An 18,486-nucleotide genomic window follows, 5' to 3' on the forward strand; every position below is an offset into this window, starting at 1 on the left:
GTAAAGATTTACCACCTTGGAAAACCAATGGGGGTCACTACGAGTCAGAATCAACTCAATGGCAGGGAGCTTTCTCATTTTACCTATGTAGAAAGAAACAGAACAAAGTAAAATCTTTAGAAAACAATCCATCATCAATGCTAAAGAAAAATGTCCTGCTCTGTAAACAAAGCTCACGTAACATTAAACAACAAAGAGTACCTTTATATACAGAATATAAACCAAAGCAAATTAAATAGATTAAAGTAGTAAAGAGAAATTTAGATGATTTAAACTTGTTGTTACGTGCCATCGACCCCTCCTTGGGTTTCCGAGGCAGTATCACTACGGAAGTAGATTGCCCCATCTTCCTCCCGAGGAGAGGATGGTGGGTTTGAACCACCAGCCTTCTGGTTAGCAGCCAAGTGCATTAGGCACTACATTACCAGAGCTCCTGATTTAAACTTGGCAACCACTATATTTTATCTGAAGCACATTCTCAGCTGTTTCTTTGCTAAAAAATGAAAGGCTGGATCAGCGTGTACATGTAGAATTATTTGTTTTCAAGGAATGTTCCTGTTAGACATTCAAACTCACCAGCCACCCCTCGGAAAGAAGGTTGGTCAATCTACTTCTGTAGTAATACCGCCTCGGAAACCCAAGGGAGGAGTCGCTATGAGTCGGGTCCAACTCGACGGCATATAACAACAACACTGTTTCATAATGAGCCTTAGCTCTTAGAGAAGATTCAAAAATCACTATTTACATGTGCTTCTGCAAATATACTTTACGTTTAAATTCTTGACTCATTTGTGAGAAGAAAGTTTATGGACTGTGAACCATAGTCAAGTTTTAGTGTCTACATAGATACATACATAACATTAAAGAAAAACTCTATCAAGTTCATATTTAATTTTCAAAGCTGAATCATATGTTTGGTGGCAACTTAAAAGTTTCACAGTAACTTAAGTCAGACTGTTGTAGAAATGAGCACATTTAGCGCCTTGACTGACCGTTTACTGTTAGGAGTAGCTCTTCTTTTCCACCGGCCGGATTTCTTTCTTTGTCTTCACCTTATAACCTTCTCCCTGCTTTAAAAGGAATGCATGTATTAAGATTTCATGGCCAAAGAGTTTTAGTTATAAAGCAGTTCCCATTCTGGTCCCTTGAGGCTGGATTAGAATAATAAGTGAAAAGCATTTTAAAGCACTTTGTCACTTTACATTACAGAAATACAACCTCTATTCCGCTTAGCCACACAGCTTAGTATCATCAAGGCAAGCTAGAGATTACCATCAAAATGAACACAATATAACTGTACTTCACAAAAATTCAGTAGGTTAGTAATTTTAAAAATATAATTTACAGCTTTTTAAGCCAGTAGAGTTTTAGGTGATCTTTTATCATGAGACTGAAATGCCTCAGTGAAGAAATAAGAAGCATGGAAATGCTGTTGAAGGGCGTTTTACCCTAGGACCACGGGAAACACTGTGACCGTCCCAATTTTCTGATTTAGTCCTTGTGAGAAAGTTTCAGTTCACTTTTTTCCTTATGTATAAGTAGGCTATTGAAGTTTCTATTTTTAAATAGAAAAAAGATCTTGAGAAAAAGAAATGAAAAATAACCAGACATGTGAACTCATTTTCTAAGTTACAGTGCTCAGTGATGAGTTTGGTTCTCTAACTAGCACAGAGGAAATGGGGTTTTACAAACCCATGAGAGGAAATTGTTACAAATCCAAGTAGGGAAATACTTCTTAGGTTAAGATGGGGAAATTCATATTCCTTGGCAGAATATGTTGAAAGGGAAAGTTACAGGTTTGATATAAAGGTCTTGGACTGAAGTTTCTACAGTGGCATAGTGCCAAAGGCATTTGACGGCTAACCAGAAGGCTGGAGGTTCAAACCCACCAGCCAGTCCTCCAAAGGAAGATAGGACAATCTAATTCCGTAGTGATACTGCCTTGGAAACCCAAGGAGAGGTGGCTATGAGTTGAATCGACTCCACTGTAGTGAGTTTTATTTTCTGTAACATTATGCCCATGAATTTGTTCTAAAGGAATGCTTTACATTAGTGTTAGGATCAGGCACTCAGCTGCACATACAGCACTGGGTGGGGGATGGGTGTCACCAAAGGATTAGGTGGTAGTGGAGGGTTTTTATTTTTTCTCTCCGAAACTATCCCCCCATAGATGAAATTATCTCTGTGAGAACTCTGAAGATAATTTTAGAAACCACATTAAAGAACATCAAGAAGAAAAGTGTTTTTCTTTGAGCCTCATCAAATGCACAACACGTCAAAGCAGCAAACACTTTAGGCTGCTACACGGTGTAGGCCAGCCTGTTAGCAGCATTTTCTAGAGAGTTCACAAAGCTTTTATCGTCTACTTTCTCCATGGCAATCCCTCTCCATTACCACGTCATCATGTTTTCTCTCTTGTGGGATAACAATTCGTCTTATTACTTTCCGAGTGATCTGTAGGAAGCAACAATGAAAAGTAGAGATTTGTCTTTTTTCATTTTCAAAAGGTGATACTACAGCACATGACTAGAAGTTTTTTTTTTTTTTTTAATTCCAACAAAAGCATGAAATTCCACTGATTATTACTTTTCTGGTGATGAGGTTGCCTTCTTCATCAGTAAATTGTTCTTCTGTGACAGATTCACCAGGAATGTTTTTTGCTTCCTCTCCCTAAAGGATGTGGCATAGAGATTAGCAATATACTAGACGGGCAGATAGCCACCCCACTCCATACACCACACACATGCTCTGTGGAATTTTAGAAAAAGTAGTGAACTATACTTGCTACTCCAGTGCAAGGGGAAAATACAGATTCTACTATGGTTACTTAGCAGTCAACAACATTCATAGCATTAACTTGAAGAATGCACAAGATAGTTAGCAACAAGTTTTTAGAAGCATGACTTTGAAACTGTGTAATTATAGAACACAATTAAACACTGACATCCAGACCAAGTTTCATTTGTGTGAAAAAAAGTTTTAGTGAAACTTAGCACTCTAATTAGATTATCTCAAAGTATTTCTTCCTTAATCTTAGCAAATGTCCCCTCCAAAGATAGATTTTGGTAGTTTGGAATTTAAGTTAGTACCTTAGGTGAGGAATTATTACTCTTTTTTGGTTTACTTCATTTAAAATTTCATTTACCAAGCGTAATATATTACTGTTTTTCAAGAGCTATGAGAAAAATTCAGGGTAAAAAGGAAATCTTACTTTTTCCAAGCCTTTGTAGGTCTAAATAAATGGGAATAACTGTCCGATGAGATACATAGTTTATGAATATTATCTCTAAGTGAAGGGTTTTATCTAATCTGTTGCCACATATGACCAAAAAAAAAAAAAAAAGTCAGTACCTAAGTAATTCTACTTCTGTAGTGATAACTCCTCGAAAACTCAAGGAGGGGTCACTATGAGTCGATGGCAGTGAGCTTTTTTTCAATCTAACTGCCAAAGGTCTTCCTTCAAATTCTCCTTTTAAAGGTATATTTTGAAAGTAGCATAAATTCTTCACTCTCAAGGGTGGCTTCCTATTTTTTCTAAAAGCCTATCTGATAGATTCAGATGGTTCCTTACTACCTCTTTACTAGCTCTATGATTGTATAATGAGAAAAATTACTCAAAGGCCAAAATAGCACTGTATCTGTAATACAGAATAGTATTCTAGGGACACAGTGACCTGTTAGTCACACTTTTTGTTTAAAAGGTAGTCTGGTTAATGCCATAGCCTACCTCTGATTGTGGCTTTCTAGGGAAAATGGCAGATCACAAAGAAGACAGCTACATTTTGGAGAGAGCTAGGATTTCTAACTCACTCAGTATTACAGACTTGGCAAAGATAGTGCCTCCGATGATTCTGTCAGGGCTAGCCAATGGTGAGAACATTCTAGGGCTGCCTTTGTCACAGCCACTAGGAAGGCAGTAAAAACGACAGTCAAGACTAGAACACTATCTTGTTTTGCTACAAAAAGTCTTTTTTCTTTTCACAAAATGACTTTATATTCTTATAGATTATGGGCTTGCGACAATGGGTAGGACAAATTACTCATTTTTATCTCACCATGGTATAGGTTGGACCAAATTAAACAAGGTTTTTCTTGCTGCTTTTTTTTAGTTTACCATGATTCTTGCTTATGACTAGTTCCAATTAGTACTAGTGGTAAGAGAGAAAGGAAACTGGGAAAAACATAGAGGTTTCATGCCTAAATGCGTTAAAATTTGCAACATGTTTTCATGGGGGTATTATTTATATTTCCTATGTTTGGTTTTATATATTAAGGAAAGAATCACAATTTTACTTTAAAAGTAAAGGTATAAAGATGACAGAAAAGTCATAGTTGACCTATGCATAGTTTACTGCATTCTAAACATGAATGTGAGAATATGTCCAGCTCTGAGTGATAGGCAATTCCAGTGTCCCTGGAAAGTCCAGCTAAATAGAAATCCTGTTAGATATATCATAAATGTATCCTTTTATGGAAAGGGTGTTTTATAATTTTTCCTATGTACTCGAATATTTGAGTAAAACTTGAACTTTCCAAATAAGGTAAAAGATTGGTGTATATACACTGTGTTGCATGCTGTTGACTGTGACTCATAATGACCCTAAATGGCAGAGTACAAGGGCCCCATAGGGTTTCCTAGGCTGTATTCTTCATGGAGCTGTTAGAAGGTGCCAACTTTTTGGTTAATAGCCAAGTACTTCATTACTGTGCCACCAGGGATCACCATCAAGTTGAATCTAATTCATGGCAACCCCAGCTGTGTCACAGTAGAATTGTGCTTCCTAGGATTTTCAAGGCTGATTTTTCAGCAGTAACGCACCAGACCTTTCATCCAAGGTACCACTGGGTGGATCAGAATCTCCAGTCTTTAGTTAATAGCTGAGCATACAAACATTTGTACTGCTCACGGACTGACCATCCATCTACCCACACACACATTAAAACATACTAAGTATCCACCCATAGAAGAATGGACTCATCATATATATTAAATGCTAAAAGTTACTAGGCGCTATGTATAGAATAGTCCAAGAACTCCACAAGGTGGGAATATGTGTACATGTACTGTATATATTGGTATGTATATAAAAATGACCTGACTTGTGTCCTGGAAAACGGACTGGGCAGATAAAACTTTATATACTTCTGAATTGCTTAATTTTGGGAAAACATACATGTAAACTCTTATTTGGAAAGTCAGTACAAAATATAGAAACAAAAGTACAATTGAACTATATAGCAAAATTGGAGTTATTTGAATCTTACCAAACTTTGTAACAGTTTGTGGGTTGGTTTAAATTTTTACACTAGCAAAGTCCAGATGGAACAACCCCATCAAATAGTGTTTCTAAGAAACACAGCCAAAATTTGCCCTCTTCTTGGTCACTAGAATGGACTGAATGACCAAATGTCTTGGAAGTAGATTGCCCAATCCTCCTTTCATGAGTAGTCTAGGCAAAGGTGTACCTTTGTTTTTAGTAGTAGGGAAAAAGTAGGTAGATAACATTTTGCTAGAAGGCTTAGGGACTCGGTTCTTGTTCCAGAACTGTTACTCCTTAGCTGTGTGACTTTGGGTAAATCAATACATCTAAACAGTTTGGTTTTGCCATCTAGAAAAAGGAGGGATTTTAGTCTTGATGACCCCTTTGGGTCGCCTAACATTCTCCTTTCATTTTCTGACAGACAATTGCCATGTCATAGTACCTTACACTATTGCAGGTCTCTGAGCTCTTTCACATTACAAAGATACGAAGTAAAACAAATGAAGTATAATCCTTTGCAAAGACCTCAATATTCTATACAGAAAAATATTTACCAGAAATGATCCTGTATATCTAATTTATAGTTTCTTTTTCTCAGCTTCCATTTATAATTACAACTATAATTACAACTTTTTTTTTTTTTTTTTTTTTTTTCTTTTACTTGTTCCTGGTTGAAAAAAATAATAATAATTTTAATACTTTTTTTTTAGCTTGCTTTTGTTGTTATGTGCTGTCGAGTCAAACCCGACTCATAGCGACCCCTCTTTCTTGGTCACATATAAAAGTCAATTCTCAAAGCTTACTTGAATGGTTCTATTGTTTATACCCAGGTTTCAGTTATAAAATGCATCCTACGACAATTCCACTTAATCTCCCTAAAATTACAGTAACTTTTAGAAGCAGAGGTATGGGTAGAATACAGACTCCGTGTTTTATGTAAAGTCTATAGGAATGAGATGGATTTAGATGACATATGAATATACGTTAAGCATCAAAAGCAAGTTGTAAAACAATATGCACCCTGTGCTTTTCCTAGGCATTTCACTTTAAAATATCATTTCTTGAAGATAATGATTATGGACCAACAAAACTTGAGCCAAGGTTATGGTTTTAATAACTTTAGAAAAAAAACTGACTTTGGTTTGTGCTTTGCCCCCTACTCCCAAGGAATATGTGGGAGGTAAATGATTATGAATATTTAACCTGTGACCTATAATACTTATAAATATGCTAGATAATAAGAAGTAATTTGGCTGTATGTAATAAATAATTTAGCTCATCTTTGTCCAGATTCCTGAGAGGTAACTTTTAAATCCTTGGAATTTCCTGAGTGATTGGGGTCATTCTGTTGGGGGTGGAGGGCTGGCCACTCCAGGAAGACTATAAAGACTCCAGACAAAGAAGCTGGATCAGCTCCCCTGAGGGACAGTATTCTGAGTATATCAGTGTGCTAGGAGGCTGACACATCCCTGGAGACATGGAAGCCCGGAATTTGGGAACCCCCCTAGATTTTGCCTTACGTGTTTCTCATCTTGACTGTTTCTGATTTTTATCTTTTTGGTATGTTCTATAATAACAAAACTCATCATTTCTGTGAGTTGTTCTAGGAAATTATTTAGCTGTTTGTTTGGTCAGAGGTGAAGATATCGTGGGAATCCCTGAACTTATGGCTTGTGTCCTGAGGGGGCAACAGAAGTACTGGAATTTGTAACCAGCTGGTTAGAAGTGGCCCTGGGAACCCCACACACACTTGGCATCTGTCTTCAGAAGGACTGTACCCTTAACCTGTGAAGCTTGGTAGCTGGTGTTATACATGGAGTTCGCAAAGAAGTAATTTAAGAGTGCCCTAGTGAACTCAAAATTGATTTGAAGATAAGGTTTAGAGAAGGGCTCATTTTCCTCTCATGTTTCCAGAGTGTCAGAAAAAGTATACTAGATCAGATTTGGGAAAGTCTCATCTCATCTCATTTTCATCATCATCAGAAGCACAAGCAGAAGGATTAAGTAGTTTTGGACACCTGTGTAGGATCTCTAGCTACTTTGAGACTGATAAATGGTTTCTCTATTTTGCTTCAGAGCTGCCAATCAAGGAGTCTCAAGTTATCTGGACCACATTCAAAGCCCGATGCATCAAAAATTATGAAAGATCTCTGTGAAGACATTTGGCAGACTGTGAGGAATATTCTGCAGAACCTTGCTATGCATGAGGTCAGTATGTCAAAAATCAGGGAGATTTACTCATTGTGTTTTCAATTGTGCTGTATGTAACAGGATAGTGAAATTTTTTAATTTTCTGTAAAATTACTTCCTAAAAATGTAACATGATGTTTTTGTATGTCAGTCAATTAAGTTAAAATCTATTTTAGAAGTTTTTGCTTGACTTGCATAATGTCAGAGACATCCACAGACTCTAACTTCCAATTCTCATCCACCAATTGATAAGGCACTTGGAATCCAAGACTGAGGAAGGAGCTTTATTATAGCCTCTGAAATTTCAAGTAAACATGTCACTAGATATGAACCAGACTCTCACCAAGACAGAATCTTTGTTCACACATATAATGCATCTCCAAGGAAAGCAAAACACAACTGCCAAGAATTCTCAGAATTGGCAAAACTCAGAGCTCTTTGCCACATGTCAAACACAGGCCTAGATAGAACACGCACTACCATGCAACAGGGCTTTTAGGTTTGGTGGTTGTTTTTAGAAACTGTCAAATGTGCAAAGAGACAAACGGCATTATCAAGCATGCGAAAATTGTGAAAACAAGAAGAGAGTTTCTAATAATATAGCAATGCTGCATAATGACCCAGCTACTCCAGGATACCTTTATAATCAAACGTCGGCGAGTAACTCGAGTAGTGACTCTCCGTTCCTCCTCGGAGCTTGAACCACTTTCACTGTCCTTAAAGTCCTAGTAAATGCATTTTTTAGTATAGTTTTACCATCACATTTAAAATAAAAACATTCTGAGAAGAGAAATCAGGAAAGAATTACTCTTACTTGCTGTTTTTCCCCACTAAAGAAAATCATATTATATATTGGTGAGAACGTTAAGTAAAGTTTTGAGCAGGATTCTAAATGAAGTAAAGATCAAGAAGTAAAGATCAAAGCAAAGCAAAGCAACTCAATGATAAAATATTAGTAACAATTAGAGCTTTTTTGGTATCGTATCAAAAGCCGCATGCTGTTAAAGAAACATACTTATGTGACTTAGAATGAATAATCTTGGATCTTGGAGGTTGGACCATGTTTCACTTGATGTACAGAAAGGAATATAATATTTCTATAAAATTTTGGTTGGAGTTGACTACTTTACTTTCTGTGGAGGTTAAAATAGGTTTTGATAAAGAATTTACAACAGTATAAGTTAGCATTTATATTTATATATATCAGTAGTTTTTACCATCTAATTCATGCTCGATAGGATGTATTCAAATAAATGAAGGGAAAATGCAGAACATTCTTTAAAGAACTGACAAGAATAGGGATGTACAGTAAGCACAGGAATAAGGAAAAACTACGCAGTTTAACGGAGAAAAAATATTTTGCTTCTACTTAAATGCCATAGAGTATTCAGTGAATGATTTTAATTTTAATGGTGAAATATGGTGAAATTCTGGAAATAGAAAATGTAGTTAACATCCACTGGGAAAAATGAATAACAACATTTATAAAAATAGTAAAATTGCTTAGGATATATGGTTATCAGGCCATTTTTTGGCACCAAAGATAATCTGTAACATTTAAAAATATGTCTTACAGAATTGAAGTTGATAAACTTGCCCCATAACAAAATACCCCTGTAAATAATATAGTGTCACAAGTTTTCAAAATAATATAGTGTCAAAAGTTTTCAATTTCCTTACTCCTTATTCTCTATATTCTCTATTATTATTTTAAATTGTAAGAAAAAGCAATTTTAAGATACTTAGTTAGAATGATCCAAGTGCTGCAAAAGGAGGCTCAAAAAAAGGTAATAGCAATTCATACTGATGAAAGAAAATAATTACTAGTAAGTATTAAAAGATTAATAGGTTTAATGAGGCAAAAGGGAAAAAATCCAATCTGCATTATCTGCACATGGAATGTTGAGGAAAGGTTTTCACTGGTAAAATCTAAAAGCAGAACAGAGAACACAGATGCCAATTACCTCATAATTCTACAGTGAGTTATCTGAAACCACTCCCTTACATAAGGAAAACGTAGTCTCTGGTAAGTCAAAGGTGATCAAAGGTGAGGGGGGAAAAATTAACAAGCAGAATCCCAGATCAGGATTGCTTTTAGAGAACTCTCTAGGAAGAGGCATAGGGGGAAACTGGGAGACCAAATGGGATCTTCTCATCATTCCTTGCCAGGGGTTGCTGCATGAAAACAGGTGGAAAATAGCAGATTTTTACCTTGTAACAGCAGGCAGCCATCCGTGTAAGAGCTGTACCCGGACTTTTGACCTGATATTTTAGGGGACAAAAAGTGGGCTGTTTTCTGAGATAGATCATACATCAGGTGATGTAGTTGGTTGCTACTACTGTAGTCTGGCTGCAAAAAATACATCCTAAGCACGTTTGGATTTCTTGGCTTGGATCTATCTCTAGAAGCTCTAACTCCATCTGAAGTTTTATGGTCATGAAGCCTTTATGCATTTGGGGAAGGGCCGTTGTTGTTGTCGGACCGACTCATAGTGACCCCTCCTTGGGTTTCCGAGGCAGTATCACTACAGAGGTTGATTGCCCCATCTGCCCTGCCTTCTGGTTAAAGTGCCTTATCTGGTTAAAGTGCCTTAGGCACTATGCTACCAGAGCTCCCTGGGGAAGGGCTAGTGATGAGATGACCAATTACAAATAAACTAATTTATAAGACATCTTAACTTAATTTTCCATTACCAATAAACACAGCTGAGTTTCCACCCACAGTTAATAACCTATGTACATAATTTATATCATCATCTTCATCATCTGCTTGCAGAAATTCTCTCTTGATTTTTAATAGGATTTAGTAGAATAAATCTTCATAGTTAAAATATTGTTACTACTACTTCCTATATTTTGCAAATGCAAACTCATTTTAAAGGGGAGTATACACCATCTGAAGTAATATTGCTTAAATATCCTAAGAGTCAAATCAAAGCCAGCAATCAATATTCAAAACCACATTGGTGGGGAAAGAAACAAAAAAAAAAAGGCCTGAGAAAAACAGAACTGGTTTGATCAATGATTACGGGTAGTAGAATCATCATATGCTGAAATGAAATCTAAATGATATCCTGAGACATTTTGATGCATATTAACTCAAAATGGGGGGGAGGAAATGCAGTAGGCTTTTGCTACCTCTAATAACCAACCAGGAAAATGGTCAAAAGGTAACCTGCATCAGGGAAAAGGAAGCATACAATTAGTTGACATAGTTGATAGTAAGCCCCTGAGTGATGAGGTTTAGAAAAACTTCTCATCAATGCCTCAACAATTTTTTTTCTAAAATAATGAGTCTATGGTTTTCTCTTTCCAAGACACTGTGTGACTACCTTAAGTGAACAAGATTTTTTTTTTAAATGGGAAAACTGCAAGTACTACTATTCTGAAGACAGATAACCCTTAATTATGTCTATCATATAGTTCGTGAAGAAAGCAGTCAAAAATGTAAGAAATAGAGTTATATTCTAATACCCCATTATGAATCAATTTCAGTTTAAAATTTTAAATTTTAGATATAAAAATGTAAGGGAGGGGTTGCTATGAGTCTGAGTCAGATCTTACTCAAAGGCAGTGAGTTTTAAAAATGTCAAAAAAAATATAGTAATACATTTTTTTTTAAGTACAAAGAGCAAGTAATTCTACAACACCAAGGTTTTAAGTTTTTTGAAGACAAATAAGGTAGTTACAATTTAAATATAAAAATTTCAAAATTTCTAACTGCTGGCAACCAACTGTGGTATACACCCACCTCAGTTTAGGATTGGAAATTTTAGAATGTCATGCCTTACAGACAAAAGACCATACAAGGTACAACATGAAGCTAGATGCTAACATATTTTTTAAAATATACAAAAGGACCAGAAGTACTATTCCTTCCATAATATGACTGAATTGGGAGTTAAGAAACCTAAATGCCACACAAAACTAATATTAGACCTTAAATAGCTACTTGTCTGTTATTCTTTCTTCCTGGAAAATGGCTAAATGGCTAAGGAGATGCTCATTCTTTTCTCCTACCTGATGATTGAAGGTGTGATCAAATGGTTTATGTTTTACTTAATACTTTCTTTACCCCTGCCATTAGTGCTACCACTTCACAAATTTATCAAAAGAAGCAAAGAATCAGTAATTTCAGTTTAAAAGAGAGGACACTGGGTAACCAGATGACATACCTTTTGCTCAGACCCATTGGACCCCTCTTCTTCATGGAGGTTGAGCCTTGGTTTGCCATCTGCAGGAAAAGTCCTACTCATCTTTTTCATACTGACAGGCACACAGGGTTTAGGCTCTTCTATGACAAGCTTGCTGGTTTCTTCCCGAGATTTCTGATACGCTGCTAGTTCCTCAACACGGCCAGATCCGTGTGTTTTTGGTTTTAGAGCTTCCTTACCACTCTGTTTTCCAACATCGTTTTGGGATTCTGAAAAGTATGATTTACTCTTTGCTTCTGAAGTGATTTCTGCATGGCTTCCATTTGCTTCAAATTTTCCAGGTTCTCCTTTGAGATATGAGGTAATGGAATCCCTACACTGGTCAGGGCTACAAAAGATAAAATGCACAAATTGACAGTGACAACACATGATTGAAAGTGGGCTTCAGAAGCTCTAAAACTTTATCAGTCATACTGTAAACTACTTCTGAAGGCAACAAAATAAAAGGCAGGAAAAAACTGGTCACTCAGTTTCAAAGTGTGAGGGACTATCTTGGGTATGGGGTGAGGAAGAGCTATTTAGCATCTAAATATCCCCCACAACCCAACTCAGCTAGCTATGCTGCCATCTTTTCTTTTTTAATTGAAGTTTTACAGCTACTTAGATTCTGTATCTTGATGTATCTTGAAAACTTATTGTATCGTGAAAAGTTATCTTCAGAGATTCGTGGACATAATTGGAGTTCCCACCTCATGAATCTAAAAAGGAAGCATATCTCAAAACATCTTACATTAGCAGTGATAGAAACTGCCAACAAAAGAAAAAATGGATACCTGTCACAGAAATTCTAGCATCCCCAAGAAACCCAAATTCTAGCTCTTTGAATACATTTTCCCTCGGAAATATTGCCAGAATATTTTTCCAACCATAATAGCTTTGCTTTCTCTACTCCTGACTTCTCCCATATGGTGATCAGAGTGCTAGTGCACACCCTTGGCTTCTAGTTACTTTGAGGTTCGTTTTATTTTAAACTAACTTATTTTTCTAGTGTCAGTATAGGCTGTACTATATCTTACAACTTGTGTATTCTTTTTAATCTCCTTATTACCTAGGCATTCTGGTGGCATAGGGCCCAAGGCATTTGACTGTTAACCAGAAGGCTGGAGGTTCAAACTCACCAGCCACTCCTCAGAAGGAAGACTAGGCAATCTACTTTTGTAGCGATACTGCCTCGGAAACCCAAGGAGGGGTCGTCATGAGTCAGAACGGACTTGATGGCAGTGAGTTTGGGTGTGTTTGTGTGCGCACACACACTTTTGTCTTCAGATTTCTTTAGGTAATAAGCAAACCCATAAGGTGAAACCTGTGAGAGCCTGAACTCAACTGTGCTCTTTTTCTGGGTCTTGCAAGTTTTCCACCTTTGACAGGTACAGTCTTACGCATTTTAATGGAAAATATTTGAGTTTTTTTTCTCTTAAAGTTTTCTTCCTTAGGTTCCTACTTTCTCAGGTACTACTCTTTTCATATATATTAAAAAAACCAAACTCTCTGCCATCGAGTCGATTTGACTCACAGTGACCTCTCCTTGGGTTTCTGAGGCAGTATCTCTTCAGTAGTAGAGCAGATTGCCCAGCCTTCCTCCTGAGGAGTGGCTGGTGGGTTTAAACAGCTAGCCTTCTGGTTAACAGGCAACTGCCTTAGCCACTACACCACCAGAATTTCTCTTCATTCATATATTTGTTGTTGTTGTTATGTGCCGTTGAGTCGGCCCCGACTCATAGCGACCCCTCCTTGGGTTTTCGAGGCAGTATCACTACGGAAGTAGGATTGCCCAACCTTCCTTCCGAGGAGTGGCTGGTGGGTTTGAACCGCCAGCCGTCTGGTTAGCAGGCAAGTGACTTAGCCACTATGCTACCAGAGCTCCTAAATATATATATATATATGTATATATGTATATGAAGAGGAGTTATACACACACACATTTATGAAATGTGTGTGTGTAAGGTCAGTCTTGTAATATATACCTTTATGACTTTTATTTAAATTTCCAATCCCTAGTCCCCACTGCTTGTCTAAGTTTTTCTACCTCTATATGCTCATAATAGAGTTACATGTTTCATGGGCAGAACCTGTATCAAACAGGAAGTTTCATAAAGATGAATACCTTTCTTCTATTTCCAGATATGCAATTATAAATTACATGACTATAAACAGCAAAAGTTATACTATTTATTTTCCTCTTAAAATTCCTTTTGATAGGCTACTCATACACTTCATTGATGCTTCTATTTTTTAAAAAAGAGTTTTTTAAACTCCTCTTTGGAAATTTTTATTGAGAAAGAAAGTTATCAGCAATAAAAACTATATAATGTTGAATTCAGGGGAACTGAAGTTATTTCATAAACAGTAGTAAAATGAATTGAAGTCAAATATGCTTTAGACTAATGTGTGCAAAAATAAGGCTTACTGGTTTGGAGAGACTATTATTTAGGGCAGTCATTTGCATCCTACATTCGTTTTTGATCCATAAAACTGCAAAGTAGCAGTGTTTTATTTTTAAAGATGGTTAAAATGACATTCTTGAATTTTAGAAAGTCATTCAAAGCCACCAAGATGGTGGTGGGGTTTAATCAAACTGTTAGGACCGCAGACTTTGACCGCTCTAGTCTGCAGACAGTAGCAAAGGACATATACAAACAGCAAGGATATTCATGATCAAGGAAATGGCTATCCTGACTGATCACATTGGAGTACACAAGTATGTATCCTGTATGTCTAATTATGTAATATTCATGCAGATAAAAAGTAAGGAATGCCATGTAAAATGTTAATAGTATTTACCATTATATGGAGGCAGATGACTTTTTTTTCCCCCACATGTACAAAGAATGAGGGAAATACACCAAAAAAATCATGGTGGTTATTGCAAGGTAGTGGGGTTGCATTGATTTTTGTGTTTATATTCCTAAATTTTGTATAATAAGCTTATTTATGTTTGAAGTTAGAAAACACAGAAATGCTTGTATTTCTGAAAGACTTGGCCTTTAGTTTTTTTGAATATTAATTATTGGTTATATGAAAAAAGTATTAAACTAGAAAAGACCAGCCTTCTAAATCCAAGGAATGTATATATCTTTGACAATTGTTATTTTTTTAGCTCTCAATAACTGTGAGAATTATATTTGAGTTTAAAGTAACTAGAATTTTAAAGCACAAATTATCCTCAAACTGGAATGGTAATTCAGAAAAGGAAGCACTGTTTTAAAAGGAATATATTTAAAACAAACTATTAACATGTAGCCCTTCGGTTCACTTCCCTTTTTCTTAAACAGAACGTACCTGTCATCCAGTCGATCTAGTAATCCACCAGATATTCTTCGAGCTTGAGCAGGGGACTCTAGATTTCCACCTGATGTCTCATTCTGCCAACCTGTAATTGAAGACATTTCCCGTTCTGCTTGCTGAACATATTTAAGAATAGCCTGTACTTTTTCTTCTGTCATCTCCTCAGACTCAACTCCTTCTTCAAGCTGAATGCACTCAAATAGACATTTGAATTTTTCTTCTGTCATCTCCTCATCAGGACCAGATTTCTCCTTCTCCTGCTGCTCAGAGCATATGCCTACTTTTCTAGTCTGTTTCAATGGCTCTGCCGGCTTAACATCTTTTGGGACCCCGGCCAAACGTCCACGGTATTGAGGATACTCACTCAGACATACATCCTCCAACTGGCTCTCAGCTACATCCATTGCTCCAGGCATTTCTGTTAAAGGCACTGAATCTTCCAGTTTGCTGTCTTCTAAGGAAGTGTCTTCTGCAGTTACAACTGGAGGTCCATCTGCTGAATGCTCTACATTTCCCTGAGAAGGCACTAGCCCATCACTCAGTCTACTGGGGGTTCTAAGGGGAGACTCTAGGCTAGAGATATCACTAAAATAGTCATCTTGCTGGAAAGGGGTGGGTGGTGTGTAGTGTAACCCTGTGGGGGTTTCCAGTTCCACTTGAAGGGAAGGATAACCTATGGAAGACAGTACATTTGGACTAACTGCAATGAAATAGAGCACATCAAACAAAACATGGAATGACTAAAATTATAGCACATATGAAAATGTATGATGAATTATATAGATTAATGTTGATAAATTTATTGGTTTAGTTCAATTAAATGTAATACAATGGAATAAAAAGCCTAGTGCAAACTACAATAAAATACTAATTATGATTGTTTCTACCAATTTTGTAATTTTAATGACTAAGTAAACTAATTCATTATAAAAGTTAGTTGTCATCATATAAGAAACATTTATTTCATGGCCAAATTTATCTACTTTCAGCATGCAGTATCTACTGTGGTAGAATGAATGTAACAAACCACAAGAAACCAATTTTGGAAATAAATTACTTATAACTTATTTTACAAACTTTACATATTAGCAATGCAACCCAACTCTATTTCTTATTTCACATGAAATTTACAGCAGTGAATTTAATCTTTCTTTGGAAGAAAATGATTATTAGATTTTAGAGCAGTGGCACTGGGGGAAAAAAAAATCTAAAAAAAAGATGTTAGGAAAAGGATTTAAAAAGCTTAGGCTAAGCAAGAGCCGTGAGTTTCCAGGTATAATGTGACAGAGATGAAAGGGCTGTGCTGTATATGAAGGTCTTGTGAACTTGGTGATAGAGTTCCAGTCAGAACCACAAATCAAATGAAAAGGAAATGATACACAACAGATGCAGAAGAAAACCACTGGTAACGAGCACACTGAATACTCATGAGAATGATATGGAACACAGAGGTTGCTGCCAGCTGAACAACAGGGAAGGAGGGTGCAATATCTTGGTTTTAAACACTGCTGCGTGAACTAGGGAAGCATTTGTCTGCTTCAGCAGAGAGAGAAGTCAACAAGGGTCTGGTCATGGTGAGGAAAGGAACTTCCGCAGAAGTTCAAAAAAGAGGAGAGACAGGAAAAAAAAAAAAAAAGCAACGAAGCAAAATTTCTGAATTATTGGTCTATAAAACTAAGGGCTAATTTTCCACACATCAAAGAGAAATACTAATTTGACTTTTTGTTCTAAACTGAAAACTGCTATATAGGTAAGTGAACATTTTTTCAGTTATGGTCATCTATAAACTAGGTTTTTGAAAAGTTGGCAAAAATTAGGTAATGTTTACAATCTGTATTAAGTGAAATCTATACACACATTAAGTTTCCCTCAAAATTTTTTAAACATGGAATAGAAAATATTAAGGTATAGCAGCAAAAAGTGTATATAAATTTATTTTAATGGTATTCAAATTTAAAAATGTTAATATTAAATGGAGTTTAAGTCCATTTAATACTTCCATGGATTTCTGGTGATCTTTATTTTTTTATCAGAATTACTTTTCTTAAAAATATTTTCCCCATAAAATCTTTGTTATTACATATTGTTTAGCTATTGTGAATACTACTACAATGAACAGGGGTATGTATGTATCTACATATTTCTCTAGGATATGTATCTAGTAGTGGGACTGCTGGATCATATATGGAATCTCCATTTCTAACTCCCCCTGCCATGCCTTTATTTTTGTATTCAGTGTGATGTGTTTTATATGAACCTTGTTTATTTTTTTGATGTGACACTGGCCTAAATTTGTCTTGTGCAGAAAGAGTTTGGATACCAAGATATGGCCTCATATATAACACAAGACACTGAAGAGAACTTTTTTTTTTTTTAAAAGGCTCTATGCCATTTATAAACTTAAAAAGTAACCACTTTCAATATTACTACCCATCATGTTTATTTTATGTGGAAATAAAGCATGCTTTAGATTTTTTTTGAGAATTTGAGATCTTTTGCCACAGAACATAAATTATAAGTTGTGGCTCTTGTTAGTCTAACTTTGCCAATTTAAAAATGGAAAAGTCACCATATTTTCAAAACTTGGAAATAGAAAAATATCCTTGCTCCTCTTCTAACCTCCACCCTATCAACATTTTTTTACTCACAACTCATTGAAGACATAAATTTCTGCTTTTGAAATTAAGACATAACAAGATAATATGCTTCTCTTAATACTTTGATGAAAAAAAAAAGCCCCAGAGCTACATAATGAAGGATGATGATCATACACATTAAGCTAATGTGAGAAAGGAACTGTGAGGTTATTACTATCATACTCATCGAATTCCATATTATCCTGCCTTTTATACATGACAGATCAACTTGGATTTTTCTAAAGAATAAACGGCAGCATATGAAGTTAAAATGATGCTAACTAACTAAAACTTGATTTAATTGATACACTAGACACATTAAGCTCACACTTTAGTACTTCGTCCCAGAATAATTCACCAATTTATCTTAAGAATTTGTACACTATATGCTTCAATGTGACCCAACACCTTGCTTACATGGTAAAATGGCTCACAATTTGCTTTTACCATTATATGAATAAAAGAGATGACTAGTTTTCTAGTTAATGTAAAAATGAAAAAAATGACAGAATATATTCTCATTTATTCATAAAAAATACTTGAAATATCATTTCAGATTATCTTATACTTTTATACCTCATTATTGGCATTTTATAAACAGAGACATTACCAAGTTAGCTCTAATATCAGAGTGTTTATTTGCAGATTCTGGGAGAGAGAATGCTGTGAAAATGAGAAATTAAGTCAAGGGAATCACACTTTAGTTGGTTTCAAATGACTGCCTTATTCAACTGCATTTCAAATTTTATCAAAATGATTAAATAAATATGAACAGTAAATTCAATTACCATCAACAGTGTCATGGAAAACATTGTTCTCATCTGCAAAACTTCTTGTGCCTGAAATGTTTCCATAATCAAATATTGGGCCTTCTAGCAGAGTCACTATATCTATCCGATT

The 18,486-nt window shown here is 35.8% G+C and overlaps 1 protein-coding gene across 1 annotated transcript in view; it reads right to left on the reverse strand.

The window, feature by feature from the left end:
* Positions 1–1,001: 1,001 nt before the first annotated feature.
* The window catches only part of ANK3 (ankyrin 3), a 382,716-nt gene continuing 365,231 nt past the window's right edge, over positions 1,002–18,486 (reverse strand). Inside the window, exons 40-46 of the mRNA XM_042783328.1 lie at positions 18,375–18,486; positions 14,945–15,035; positions 11,627–11,993; positions 9,663–9,713; positions 8,090–8,176; positions 2,587–2,670; positions 1,002–1,067 (exon numbers count right to left, since the gene is read on the reverse strand). Coding sequence (XP_042639262.1) covers positions 1,002–1,067; positions 2,587–2,670; positions 8,090–8,176; positions 9,663–9,713; positions 11,627–11,993; positions 14,945–15,035; positions 18,375–18,486 — 858 coding nt within the window. The remainder of the gene's footprint in view (positions 1,068–2,586; positions 2,671–8,089; positions 8,177–9,662; positions 9,714–11,626; positions 11,994–14,944; positions 15,036–18,374) is intronic.

This window comes from Orycteropus afer, unplaced genomic scaffold (assembly GCF_000298275.1).
Source record: "Orycteropus afer afer isolate SDZICR_OR568_19922 unplaced genomic scaffold, OryAfe1.0 scaffold00016, whole genome shotgun sequence".
Classification (NCBI taxonomy): domain Eukaryota; kingdom Metazoa; phylum Chordata; class Mammalia; order Tubulidentata; family Orycteropodidae; genus Orycteropus; species Orycteropus afer.